The sequence below is a fragment of the Agelaius phoeniceus genome, chromosome 10, assembly GCF_051311805.1.
Source record: "Agelaius phoeniceus isolate bAgePho1 chromosome 10, bAgePho1.hap1, whole genome shotgun sequence".
NCBI lineage: Eukaryota > Metazoa > Chordata > Aves > Passeriformes > Icteridae > Agelaius > Agelaius phoeniceus.
In genome coordinates, this window is record NC_135274.1 from 5,473,412 (window position 1) to 5,488,253 (window position 14,842).

General features: G+C 38.2%; 1 protein-coding gene across 3 annotated transcripts in view; it reads left to right on the forward strand.

Annotated features, from left to right (window-relative positions):
• Positions 1 to 14,842, forward strand: part of WDR33 (WD repeat domain 33) — a 72,636-nt gene that overhangs the window by 32,688 nt on the left and 25,106 nt on the right. Inside the window, exon 8 of one of the 3 annotated variants that reach the window (XM_077183665.1) lies at positions 11,160 to 14,249. The exons of 1 other annotated variant lie outside the window; for it this stretch is intronic. In XM_077183665.1, coding sequence (XP_077039780.1) covers positions 11,160 to 11,185 — 26 coding nt within the window. In that variant the 3' untranslated portion in view covers positions 11,186 to 14,249. Of the gene's footprint in view, positions 1 to 127; positions 10,535 to 11,159; positions 14,250 to 14,842 lie in introns of those variants that run through there. One more of the 3 variants, XM_077183664.1, reaches the window with a different exon arrangement.

Below are 14,842 nucleotides of genomic sequence, written 5' to 3' on the forward strand. Positions count from 1 at the left end.
TTCAGATGCAGCTTTGAAATATTTTCATCCCTTAAAATTGTCCTGAAGCTGAAAGTTTTACAGTCACTTATATTGAGCCCAAGGGCAAATTTTATACTAATATTTGTAACCCATCTATTCTGTTAAGCTTGGAGGAATAATGAGAAGCCTCAGAGAAACCAGGCCAGCCAGATCTCAATGGTGCTGAAATACAGGATGCTTCCATAAGAACTTCTCTGCATTGTTAAGATTTCTTGCCTCTGCCTCCTTTTGTGTGTCTGCTGATTGCAAGGGGCAAATAAATGCTGAACTAGGCAAAAGTATTTTTTACAGATTGTTAGTTATAAAAACTTGAGGGATGAGAGCTTAATTTCCATTGGTTGTGACTTCACATGGAATTAAAAATAATTGTGCACAATAATCTGTGTAGGGCTCAGGACCCCCCTGCAGTGAGAGCTTTGTCATTCAGCCCTACTCATGATTGTGGAGGAAGAAAAACACCATGTAAGCAGATCACATTGATAGTAATGATAAAATCCTAAATTACAGAGACATTTGAATGCTGATGTTAAGGTGTGACCAGTCTTCCTTTCTCAGCACAAGTGTGGTTGTTGGAAAGGAGGCAGGCTGGGTGCCACTGAGGATGGTGGCCTCTGGGTATCTACTCACCAGTATCTGCCATAGCAAAAGTTCTCAACAAAAAAAATTATCTGCAATTAGCCTTAAGCCAGTTATATTAGCAACTCATCTCTGACAAAGTCTTATATGCATGAATACTCAGAATTGGACACTTCATTGATTAGATTTTTACTGGACTCTCTTTTTCTGACATACTGTTTCCTCAGAGAGCACAGATTAAATGAAGTTCTTTCAGAATAAGTGGTGGAAGTCTTCAGAAAATATAAAAACACAGTTCCTTGATGAAAATAATCCATGTCAGTCCTTAGAAACTTCACCTTGCAGGCTTCTTGATGCCACTTCCATGAGTTAAACAAAACTCTTTATTTATTTAACTTTTATCTTTTTATATCCTCCAGTTACTGCACTAAAAGCTTTTGTGCATCTAGGTAAGCATAAACCTTGTAAAACATTGGATATTTTCTTTCTATCACTTCTGTTGTACATCCTTAAATTATTTCCTGCTATTTTTACATTTAGCTCTGAGTGCTATTCTAGATTTAGTAGTGAGACACTTGGCATCAAGTTTTACCACGTGAATGGTACCATAATCTCATATTGGAGATTACATGTTGCTAGGGACAGCCAGACCCTGGGACATGAGGAGACAGCCTGCTGTTTTCCCTAAAATTCAGTGACTTTTATTCCCATGTCTTTCATAACTGCCTGGCATGAACTTCCTCATGAAAAAGCTGATCCTACTTGTGATACATTGCCTTTTTAGGAAGACACAGTCAAAATTGAAACTGGGAATTTGCTGAAATGGGATTGTATAACAGACCAGGAAAAAGGGATAAACAAGAATCCTGAATAAATCTGTGTGAAAGGTGGCTGGAAATAAGAATAGGAAATGTGAGGCAAGTGTGGAGGCTGTGTCAATATGAAAAAACTAACAACAGCTTGTGTAAGGATTGAGAAAAGCTGGTGACAGTGTGAGTGTGGGGATGAGAATGAGGTGTGGTGGAACTTGGCAAGTCACACTGGGCATTTTGGGAATAATTTTGGGCACCCTGAGTCACTGGATCAGCCACTGGGGTTTTCTGGCTGAGTGACACACGTGGACACAATGGGCAGTGCAGAATGTGCCAAGAGTGTGTCTGTGCTAATCTGTGTGGTAACAGTACCCCTGATATCTCTTACATTTTGTGTTCTCTGTCAGGGCTTGTAGAGACTCCAGCTGAGTGAGTAGAGTTAGGAACATGCTCTATGTTTGCTCCAAAGATGAACATGGAGTGAATCATAGAATGTGCTGAGTTGGAAGAGACCCCCAGGAATGATGGAGTCCAACTTTTAGTCCTGGTCATCCCCAAGATTGACAGCATTTGCCCAAGAGAATTGTCCAAACCCTTGTTGAACTGTGTCAGGCTTGGTGCTGTGATCACTTCCTGGGGACTGTTCAGTGCTCAGCCATCCTCTGGGTGAAAACCTTTCCTGGCATCCAACATAAACCTGTCCTGACTCAGCTCTAGCTGTTCCCCTGGCTGCTGTCACAGGTCATGAGAGTGAAGAAATCAGTGTCTGCTCCTCCCCTTCCCCTCACAAGGAGGTTGCAGACTGTAGTGAGGTCTCCTCAGTCTCTTCCAGGCTGAACAAATCAAATGACCTCAGCTAATCCCCACAAGGAAGATGTTTCCCCTCCAGACCTTTCACAATCCTCATGGCCTCCTTTGAACTCTGAAACTTCATCTCTTACCTTGTGCTGCCCCACCCTGCCCCAGCACTGGGGGTGAGGCCACCCCAGGTCAGAGCAGAGCAGGACAATCCAGTCCCCCCTTGCCTGGCTCCCCTGGCCTGTGGCTGCCAGGACACCTCTGACTCATGTTCAGCTTGCCATCCATCCATCAGGACTTGCCACAGCTGTCTCCAGTCCTGCACACAGCCAGGGGGGCCCAGTCCCAGTGCAGAACCCAGCACTTGCCCTTGGTAAAGTTCCTGTGGTTGGTGATTGCCCAGTGTGGTGCTGTTCAGTGAGGGAGGGATGCCATCATTCTCACTGCACCCAGGAAAAGCTATCTCTACCACCTGATTAAAATTCATTATCTTCTTTAGTAGTCCCTCTGAAGCTATGTGGATTTTTGTTTTTCTTCTTTTTAAGTTTTGTCATTTTACAGCTCTAAAACCAAAGTATCTGAAGTGGCTCCTCAGCTCTAAGGTTAGCTCTGGTTCATTTCAGCTGGGAATATGACCAGGGTACCTGTGTATGCTTCTGCAGGAAATAGCTGAGTAGGTAAAGCATGCAAGCATGGACTCAAAGCTGATTTACAAACTTCAGTGCCAGAACTTGCCAAGGGACTGATCCTTATCTCACACTGAAAATACAAATTGCCACTTAGTTTTGCTACTCACAGATAAGACTTTTTGTTGAAAACAAAACACTTTTTGGGGAAGACATTTTGATTTTTGCTGTTGAAAGTATAAATGTGTCTTGCAGGTAAAGTAAGTGTCATGAAATTTTTATATATTCATTTATAATGGGAAGGTTTTTAGGGAGAGATTTTCTTTTTAATTCAAAAGTATTAGGACTGTTAAGTGTCTTAGCTTCAAAGAAGCACACCTGTAAGTATGACAAGTCTAGCTATAAAGGAGAAATCTAAAACTACTTGGAATATATTTTGTCTTATAAAAAGTTTCACAGACAAGGTTTGACAATTCTTGATTACTACTTGTAATTATTAACTCAGTGGAAGTTTCTGATATTTCTAGTTCTGCAAAACATTATTTTGATACATTACACAAGCTGTCCAGTTCAATGCATCAGCTAGTTATTAATTTTATTTTTATTATATTGTTAATATAATTATATTTTAAAATATAGACTATATTTTCTTAATATTTTTCATATTGTGTATGCATTGATTTTGCCCCACTGGATTTATGTAGTGAGAGCTATTCCAGATGTAACTACAGCCACTTAGAGAAGCAGTTCTGTCATTGCAGTTTAATTTGCTGGTGTAGACAAGAACTGCAAATACTTTACTTAAATTGTCATTGAAGACAGAAGGTGATGTTCATCAGGTTTTGACCATTTATAGGAATTTTGTCTGAAACTTTTTGCTCACCAAAATTAGTTTTTAAAGGGAGCTCACCATATATAAATATGAGCCTGAAAAGCTGAACATTAACTATAACAGGACTGCAACAGGTGCTTCTTCCAAGTCACCAAGATCTTGGAGGGTAAACTTCAAATTTTCATTCAGAAAAGCTAAGGAATGTGTTACCTCAGCTGCTTAATATTGAGAAGAAAAATACCTTTTAGTAAAAAACAAACCCAGCTTTCTGTGTGTGCTGGCAGATGGGTATTTTCTACCACATGTACAAGAGGTCTTTTTCTCTGCCTGTTTATTTAGAATGATGGAGAGCATGAAAATGCTGTAGCTATTGTATTAAAATCTTTATATTTTGAACTTCATCACTTAAAAAAAATCCTCTAAAGAGTGTCATAATAACCTTATAAATTAGTAGCTGTAATACTGCTGTAATTACTGTAACTATTCTAGTTCTCAAAGGGTAAAATTAATAGATGAAAAAATGGAGCTCAGGATCCTATTATTAGCAGCATATTGTTATATGCTGGGGAAATCAAGTCTAAATAATTATACAATACTTTTAGACTTGAATTTCTCTTTATAGCTGACTTCCTTCTCTCCTCTCCAGGATAGCCATGTTCAGCTTCATTTTTTCTCTGTGTTAAGATTTAAGGAAGGAGTAGCTCTGATACATATTTACAGTCCTCAGAATTTGGATAGAAAGACCTTAACACAAAGCCTGGTGCTCCTTGAGATCTATTTTTCATCAGAGATTGAGGTTCCTACTGGCTTTAAAAATAATCACAACCTTCAAAGACTAAAAAAAGTCTCAGTGTCATCTTGGGATTCAGTGAAGAGCTGATATTCCACCCCTCCATCCAGCCTTCTGTGGGAGGCACTTGTCCCAAGCTGTTTGACAGAGTAAAACATTCTCCTTTGAAAAGGAAATTTTCACCATTTTTTAATATTTGGAGATATGTAGCACAAATTGTTGTAGAGATGGTATTCATATGTAATTTCTCACTTAAGTAAAAGCTTAATGGGAATCCTCAGAAGTTCAAATGAGTTCAGACTCACTGGTGTTCTAGATATGTAGCCATTATAAAAGTAAATATTATAGTAAAGCTGAAAGTTCTAAAAAAGAAAATAGTTTGTCTCCTTTTGTCTCTGTTTTCCAGTGGAAAATACATTTAAAAGGCCATTTTCACTGCAGAGATGATCTCATGTTCAGGGTCTTTTTTTTCACCTGTTCTCTTACTAGGGCAGTAAGAGTAGGAGAGCTTTGCTGAATTCTAGGGCTTGTGCTCTGTCCTTGAGGTTTTCAGGCTGAACCTGGATAAATCCCTGAATAACCTGCTCTGACTTCATAGCTTTGAGCAGCTGATTGACCAAGAGACTTTGGTTGGAGATTTCTTCCAGCCTGACTTACCCAGAGCTCCTGGGGTGCTGAATTAAACTGAATTCCCCTGTTTTCCCAAAGCCAGCAAAAATCCTACTGATGTAGGATTCCATATGTGACATAAGGAACTGATCTTGAAAATAATCAACATTTTTTTCTGGCAGCTTTTAACATCCTTGAGGAAATGCACATTGTGTGGATTGGAAAGGATTCATGTTTAGTGGGTCTTTTTTTTTTTTTAGAGATGCTAAATGTTTCATCATTCCCTAGGAACTAACAGTATGTTAGAGTAATCATCACTGAAGTTTCAGAACTTCCTGTGTCCTACAAGCATTAAAACCTTGTTGTAAATATATATATGTGTATATATATATGTGTATATATATATGCATATATATGTGTGTGTATATATATATATATGCATATATATGTGTATATATATATGCACGAAATATATAGAACTGTTACATTTGTATATATAATTTTTATATAAACATCTGCAATGGTCCCAGTGGCACATTTTATCACCTTAATACTTGGTTGCTCCTTTTTTTTATGTGTCAAAATTATGCAGTCTTGAAAAAGACTTTGCAGGTTGTGTTGTTAAGCTGTAAAATCCATGCACAATTAAATTGAAAGTGTTTGCTTTAAAAGAAAAAATAAGAAGCAAAAAGTGATTTTGGCAGGTGCTTTACTCCCTGGACTAGAGCAGCCCAGATTAGTCTGTGTGCATTAGTGCTCCTGAAGCTGCATTTCTGTAAATCACATTCCCAGCTTCTCCAGAGACTCCCTAGGTAGCCCTGCTGTTGTTACAAAAATGAGCCTTTACATCCAGGTGAAATGAGTGTTACCTATCTTATTTCTTCTTTTTCTTTCAATAGCTGGTTTACAGAGTATATATTTCACTGTTCATTCTCACACCTCTTCCAGGTCTTGACTGTAATGTCTAAACCAAAATTATTTCATTTCTGGGTTTAAGCATTTTAACAGAAGACTGCACATTACTAAATATTATTTTGAGACTGCAGTTATCTTAAAATTAAAAAAAAATATTAGAAGTTGTTTTGTCTTAAAACATGAAAAGTGCAGGCCAAATTTGTCTTGGTGTTTTTACTACAACTGAGTCTAGAAAGGAGTAACCACACATTTAAAAACTTGCAGACAAAATTCTCCCATTTGAATTGCAATTATTAGAGAACAAGGTACAGTTGCACATGGGAAATACAATCTGGACAGCTCTAAAGCTTATTTCTGTATAGCTTAGGTACTTCCAATTGTTGGCAAGATATCTCTGTTTTCTAAGGATTTACTGAGTCTGTAGCTTGATAGAGTGCTGGGTGTTACTGCTTGCTGTTTGTGCCTGGTCAAGAAGAATCTGCTTTTCTTTGTCTGCCTTCTGTTCCTCTTACCCATGCATAATTCATAGGCAGAAATAGTGGTTTTAATTTGACCAGCTGATACACTGAGAGGAAAGAGTAGGGTTTTGTCGTTTGGTTTTGATTTTTTTTTAAAGGCTAGACCAGCCCTTCTTAAGGATACAGAAACTTGCTTATTTTAGGTCAGCTGATGTATTGGATAATAAGATGCATTTTCCCTGCAGATGTTGCTTTATGCCCTTAAATCTTCAAGCAACAATTCCTTGTTGCTTCCCTAGCAGGGACTTGCCTACTTAAAATGACTGTAAAAGTTTTTTTCTGTTTAACCATACAAAAGCATTATTCTTTTGGCTGCTTTGCTAAATGTAGCCCTTAGGAATATTGATAATATTGATGAATATGGATTACTCTTGATTGCCATTCTCCTTTTGGAAAGTCCCTTGTTCTCCAGAGCCTTACGAGTGAGCACGTGGTGTTACAATTACAAATGTAAAAAGCTAAATTCAACTAGGCAGCTTTTTAATTACATTTAATTACTCTGCAATTATTCTTTGGGCAAAGGTAGGTTCTATGTTTCACACTACTAGTTTGTCAGGAATATCCCTTGCTCCTAAAGGAATGGAGGAAGAAAAGCTCATTCCAGTCACCTACATGAGCATGTTGGAGGTGTCATTTCTGTAGTACAGATTGCATTTGCCAGCAATTTTAAACAGGCCTTTCCTAAAAATGCCATCAGGAATTTTTGTGCTTGTATTGATTTAGAATTCCTGTGGTCACATAAAACTGGAGCTGTAAATAGCAGGTGCACTGTGCCAGGCATGTTTGGAGGGATGCAGCCACCCCTTCCTGGCTGGAACACCCGTGCTGCTCGCTCCCAGGCTTGCACACGCTGCCTGATGCTCTCCCCTGCCATTTTCTGTTCCCTGCATCACAGAATTCTTCAAGGATTATCCAGGCTTTGTCCCTGAGAGCACTTAGTGTGGGTGTTTCAATCTGCAGTTTCACCACAAAGATGTCTGTTCCCAGTAAGCTTGGCTAGAAATACTGGCAATTCATCTGCAGTGGTTGAACTGCATTATTTCCTGCACAACTCTGTCATCTCAGCTATCAGCCCTTCCACAAGTGTAGCAAATCACAGTAATTCACTGAAATTTAAGGAAGGTTTGAGTCATGGGGATTTATTTCACAGAAGTGACTTACTGGCTATTCCACAAGTTGTTTTTAACCTATTGCACAATATTTAGTTACCAAATTAATGACTTGTTCCAACAGAATGTTGGTATTTGAAGAAGTTCTTTTTAAAATTTTGTAAGATGGAATAATTTACTTGGTAAGTAAATTTACTTCAACTTATTTTGCAAGTAAGGAATAGGTATGAGGCAATTTTTCTGAGAAATACTTAGCAACAGCAATTATCACAAATAACTAACAAGCATAGTTCATTACTGGTATATGAAAGGGAACAGTGTGGGGAATTTAAATTAGAATTTATTTTGACATAAAGGGACATATTAAAAACCTTAGAAATTAATGTTGCATTTAATAGACATGAAGAGTATATCAGAATGTTTTTCCTGATGTATCTACTCCTTGCAGTCCTTGCACAGGAGGAACTCGAGCTTAGGGGTGAGGAGATAATTAATTTTTCAGTTTGTTGCTGTCCATGGCTCTTGGATTGCAGTTACTGTGGGCTGGACATCTACAGGGCTGGGAATGGTCACCCAGCTGCTTCAGGTGATGTGATCTGCTCACCAGATGTTTTGTCCTAATTCTAGTTCCAGTCAGCCTGAACAAAGTACCTGCTAGTGAAAAATGATAAATTGCACTAATAATTCTGAAAATCTATCCCCCTTAAGAAAAAAATAATAAAAGTTTAATTCACAGAAGAGCAGCAAAGCCTTCCTAAAACCACTTGATAGATGATCAGGCTCTAGAAGTTTTAAATACCAAACCCTTGTGGGAAGGTTAACTCCTTTGTACATGAATGAATATTTCCTGCAGCTTTGCCATGGATGTGTGGCATGCAGAGCTCATCCCCAGGGCTTTCTGCTGAGTGCAGGGGCACAGGGGCACAGGGGGTGCCCATCAGGGCTCTGCTGCTGCTGCCAGCCCAGGCCCAGCACAGGAAGCTGCTGTTTGTAGGCTCAGCTGTTCCCAGCCTGCTGCCCTGTCCCCAGTGCTGCTTGCAGCTGCTCACCAGAGAATTCACATGGGAGTGGGTATTCCAAAACCAGACCAGCCTAATTGAGGTGTATTCTCTGTACTAAAACAAGAACTGTATTTTATTTGCACTGAAAATAAACTGTTGACATGGGATTATACCTGTTAAAGCTTCTTTTTTTTTTTTTTAATTAACTTTTTAAAAATGCACTTTACTCCCCAATACAGCATTGCTGTGTTAACAGAAATATAAAGAAAATCAAAATGTAAATTTGGCAGCACTTGCATCCTTTGGCCAACAAATATATTTGGTTTTTTTCAGTTTCTTCAGTGGATTACTTCAGTAGCAATGCCATGCTCTTACCTAGTCTTTCTTAAACAGAAATGATACCATCTTCTCTCATGACAGTCATCTTTCTTTGGTCTGTCCTTATGACACTATGTATGGAAATTTATCTGTGCAAGTGAAGAGGTGACTTTTTCCCTGCCTCCCCCACAGCACTGATTCACTTAATCAGGAATTTTATTTTACAGAAGATTTCTAAAGTCCAACTTCCTAGAAGATAAATCCTGCATTTTCACATTCCTCAGTTTAGCTACAGTGATCACACACAGCACTGTAAAAGGTGTTTTATTTGAGGAACACAGATTAGTTCCCTTCCAGGCCAGGGGAGCAGCCTCATCCTGGCCATGACCTCCCCCTCATTATTTTTGTGCTTAACCTACTTCCTTCCTTCTGCCTCTTATTTTCCATATTTCCCATCTTCCCAAGAGCACTTGCTTTTTAGCTGTCTCCTGTCTCTAGAGCTTCATATATGGCTCCAGCCCATTGTGGTTATGGGAACTGCTTTGTACATTTCTGAGACTGGAAAGATATTTTGTATTTTCTTCCTTTTGGTGTGTCTAAGATGAAATTTTTTAAAAGCTGCTACAGAAAGCACTGAGAGAAATCTAAAGATTCCTTAGGAAAAAGCTTCTTTCTGAGCCACATCATCCCAGAAAACAACTTTTCTTTTTTGCCTTTAATTTAAAATTTATCATATAGTTGATGGTTTCTTTTGGTGGTTTGAGCCACATTTTTTATACAATTGCAGATGATTTGAAGTTTAGCAGGTATCTTTTGTGGTGCTGGTTTTGTATAAAAAATGCTCCAAAATCCAGGCAAAAAAAGCCCCATAGATAATTTGTTAACATTTTCAACTTGTATTTCCAGAATGGTGATAATTAAAATCTCTGGTATTAATATTCCTCCTGTGATGCTCATCCCAAATCAAAGAAGACTGAGTTAAAATTCTGCAGGCAAGATCATTGTTTCAGAAAAACTGAAAAGTTTCTTTTTTCTCAGTGTTGCTGAAGAGATGGTCAAACTTCTTTTTTTGTTCCATGTTCACTTACAAATAGATGCACATTCTCTGTCTTGGCTGTTCTTTTAGCCATGTCACATGACTTTTTATGTATTCTCTAGAATTTTGGCTCTATGTATTGTTTAAAATTGTTTATAAAATTTTTATTAATTTTTTAAAAGTTTTTTTAAAGCTCTACAGTAGTTTTAGTTCATAAAGTACTTCAGACTAACTTATTTTTCCTCTAAGTGTAAGATTTTTGACTAACAAAGTTTCTATTTAAGTATTTGAAACATTTTCATTTTGAAATATTAGACCATGTATCTGGTGCTAACATGGAGGGGTGTGCAATAACAGCCAGGAGCTGTTGGTGTAGCACTGAAATTGAAGATTTTTCTCCTTCTGAGGAGTAATTTTCCTGTCCTAATCAACATTTTTTTCCTGTGGAAGCTCTGATTACTTCATGAGAACACTGCAGTTACAGTTTCAGTAGGCTTTTAGGATTATTTCCTGTCAAATTCTGCATCATTTCTTTTTCTTACTTTGGGAATTTGTAACATGCTGCTGAGTACACGTCCCTGTTGACTCAAATACAAATTCAGTTACAACCTGCATCACAGAGGGGAACAATATTCTTGTCTTGGCTGATGTTTTCACTCCTTTGAGGCCAGCAGTGCAAAAATCAGTGAAAAGCTCTAAGTGCTAATGACTTGCAGAAGCACAGAAGGGTTGGAAGTATTCAGTCTCTCCATAGCCTGATGTGGTGGGATGTGTTTGATTCCTGTCTCCTCTGTTCTGCTCTTGGAAGAACATTCTCTGAAATGTTGTCATAGGAAACTGTGTCACACCTATATATATATTTTTTTTTTTTTTTTTACACTAAGAAGTAATAGCAGCAATATTTTCCCCTGCTTTAACTTTAAAAATTGCATCTCTCTTGTTTTGTTCACATCTCTGTGTGATGTTAGTAAAGGAATCTGAGGACAGGATTTTCCACAAATTGTTGCCAGCACTTTTGTTTGGAAACCCACTTAAACTGGTGATAACCCTTTTGCCTTTCTTCTCATGCCCATATATGTTATCTTTACATGTTCTCCATATCTTTCCCCCCTGGTTTTGATATATCTGAGTTACTTAAGTATTATTTGGTTGTTTTATCCCATTTCTTCCTGTTGACATCTCTCCCTTTCTTTGTTAGGTTTTATTGCACAAAATCCCTGGTAAGTTTTGAACATCACCTTTTTCCCTGTCTCTCTGTTCAGTCACATGTGAAGAACTTTGTTTCAAATCCATTCATGTGCTTGTAAAATTTAAAATTATACATAGGGATACACAGAATTTTAGCTTCATAAATACTTGTACAGCAACACTGCAGAACAGTTGTTTAATAAGGGACCTCTATTTAGAATTAAAATATATTTGTATTTCTCTACTTAGGAACTGCAGTGTTATTTTTAAATGTAAAAGAGGGAAAGATTTTCTTAAATTTCAGAATTAGTAGGTGGCAAGAAAGAGAGGACTGGGAGTGTAGTGGTGATACAGGAAAGTCAGGAAAATAAGAGGAAATGAGATCACTGATGGTGCAGAAATTTAAAGTAAGACAGAAAACATTCCTTGTTCTGTCTCTTGCCTGACCTCATCTCTGCTGCTTAAAATTTCAAATGAAGGGTTTCTCTCTCTTAGGTGTCTGCAACATTATTCAAATCATTGTTTGTCTCCTGCATTTCAATTCCACTTTTTCACTGAGATTGTTATTTCTTTTAAATTTTGCTGTGTTTTTTCTCATTAGCCCCAAATCACAGCTAAAATAAACATACCCATATAGTAGTGGGATATTACATATGATAATTACATGCCAGATTTTTTTCTGTTTCTGCTCATGCTACTCTGTTCATTAGGTGGGGTTCTGTCCCTGTCATTTTTCAGCCCTTTTTTATTTCAGTTGCTTGAAAATTGGCCCTTTTGGCTTGAGCTGAGAATTCTGGCTGCTCAGGAAGAGCAGTGCTGTGTAACTCAGTGCTCTGCTTTCTGCCAAAGTTTATTGCAGTGCACCTGCTGCTCCCCCTTTGCTCAGCCTTGGTGGCATTGCAAAATGCACAGAGCAAATGGAATGGCTCTGTCTTCATATCCCTTCCTGCATCTTTTACACTTGCTAATTGGATTATTGACTGACACAATTCTTTTCTTGCAGTCTATATAATAACCTTTCTGTCTGCCCTCTCACCTCACCCCAGGCCTGCTGCTGTTTATTAATACTGGGAGTATTGGCAGTCATGCACTTTTTGCTCTCCAACCAAAGAAAATAGTTTTCCCAGCCTCCCATGATAGTGGGCTCATAATTATGAGATATTTTGTAATGGTAAGCTGACTGTCAGAAATAGCTTACATGTATTTTTTTTGGCCAGCAAGAAGAAAAACAGCATTTCTGTAGAAGTGCTGGCCCTTAAAGTGAGCACCTGGTGGACAAGGGCTCATCTGGGTCTGGCCAGGTGACCATGGCTGCTTTAAAAGTCATTGACTTGACTGACAGGTGATAGTTCTTCTCTCAAAGGGATGTTAAAAAGGTAGGAAGCTGCCCTGTCATCTTAACCATGAAAAAATTCTTCCAGTTAAAGAATATCAAGTTAACTGAAAGATCTTGGTAGTCCTTCTGTATTGGGTGGTTTTATTAAAATATTCTGGGTTCACTTGGCAGTAAGGGTATATTGAGTTACATCAAAGTAGAAGACTTCTTGTAACTTCTTTTACTGAGATCTACAAATACTTTTTTTTAGTTTTTTACATCTTGCTGAGAGAATTCTCTGGTCATAAAGAAACCCACACAGGGGTTTCTTTGAAACTTGAATTGGCCTCTAAATTAGGTATTTGGGCTGTTCTTTTCTCTTGCAACAGCCATAATCACCAGCAGAACTCAAATGAGTATCCAGCAGGATGTTAAAGGAAATAATTACTGGAAATTAATTCTAATGGTTACTCTTCGATTTTCTGGAAGTCTTTGTTCTCTTCCCAGAGCTAGGAGCTTATTCTGATTTTACCACTTAGAACCTTGACCAAAATTTTGGTCAAAGCAGAGAGCTAGAGGCAAGGAGGTACTAAATTCTGCAGTGTCTGCCCTGATTTCCTTCCTTTCCCCCTCTGTTACCTAAATTGCCAGTCTGAATTTTGGGATGCACCAAAGTTCCTTTATTAGCTCCAAGTTAATTTCAAAATACATCCAAATTCATACTGTGGTTTTGGCATTCCTTCTTTGCATTACTTACTGTAGTTTCAGTAAATCTGTCAAACTTTAGGTGTCACAAAGTGTCACAAACTTTTTGTGACACGGGTGTAACAGGCAAGGGCTGGGCAGAAGAGTGCTGGTGGAAAGGTGGGGATTGTGACTCCCTGTTGGCAGGAGGCAACCACACCAAGTGATCATTTTCAACAATTAGTGCCCAGAACTAGTTTCTTATGTGTTTGGAAAACCCCACTGAAGCTACTCTAGGTTCAGTTCATCTTAAAATCCCATCAGTTCCTGAAAGCTTCAGGCACCAGTTTTTAACTCATGCCTCACTTTGTTCTTGATTCATAAAATACAAGTGTGTGTTCTGATTGTTCAGTAGTTACTTGGAAATAAGCTGTCACTGTGAGGCTTCAAATTATTTGATATTCTTATCAAATTATTTTTTTCTGATTTGGCTTTTTTCACTTGATGGCACAGGCTCTGGCCAGATCCAAAACACTTGTTTGGTTCATTTTTGGAGGACTTGACTGGGAACATTTTCATGCAGAAAATATTTTGGTCTATATTTACAGAGCAATACTGCTCAGCAATTTGATTCTGTACCCAATTATGGGGCCACAAAGCAATCAAAACTGCAGACTCATGACTGCCAAAATAATGGAATTTCTCATCTGTTGAGTTGATGCCATTTCTGCCCTTGAAGGACCAGTGTTGTTCCACTCTTGGCACAGCTGAACCCACCCTGTTCTGTCCTCTCCTGTTCTCCCCTTGCTGTGTGGATGAGCTCAGTCCTGCCTGGGGCTCCAGACTCTCAGCACTCCTTAGGGGCAGTGCAGCCTTTGTCAGATCCAGTGCAGGGACTCTAAGGAAGGGGCCAGAAAACAAACAGTAGAAAACTCTGGGACACTCTTCCTGAGGGAGTGGGGGTTTGGCTCCTGCCAGATGTTGATGTTGTGAAGCATGAGAGATTTTCTTAAAATTGCTGTTCATTTTTTAATGTTTCTTGTACGATATTTTTCTTATCATTAAATGTAAATGCCCTTGTAAATAAATATTTTCTGTCAATGAAAAGCAAGTGTGTTGCTGCTTTCAAAGTAGGCTGGCTAATTTTTTAACAGAAAAGAACATCTAGTCCCAGCTACTTTACAGGTAATGTAAACAGCAAAAAAAAAAATTGGTTCCACCTTTTGCAATTAAAAAAACTTCCTTTTAATTCTCTGATAAGTACATGCAAAGAAATCATAAATAGCAATGAGAATTTTAGTAGATAACAATAAGAATTTTAGTAGATAACTGTGCCTGAGTGCAAAGTAGAATCCAGTCTGCATTTCATAAATAATTGAACTGTGAGGAAAACCTGTCTTGGTCCTTGAATTCAGCTGCATTACTGCTAAGCACTCTCATTTCTATTTGGAATAAGTAGGTATTGGAAGTTTTAATGTGGTTTATCTTCTCTTTGGACACTTTCTGCCCTTTTTTCCCCCTGTCATTTCTTCTGAGCTAACTCTGAGCTTTCTAATTTTTTTTTTAAGATCAGTAGTGACTTTTTAAGTAGAAATAATGACTGCTGTATTGCACTAAAACATTGTGCTGCATCTAAAGCATTATCACATAGGTGATCTCCACCACAGAGATGCTCTTAATGATATAAATAGGGG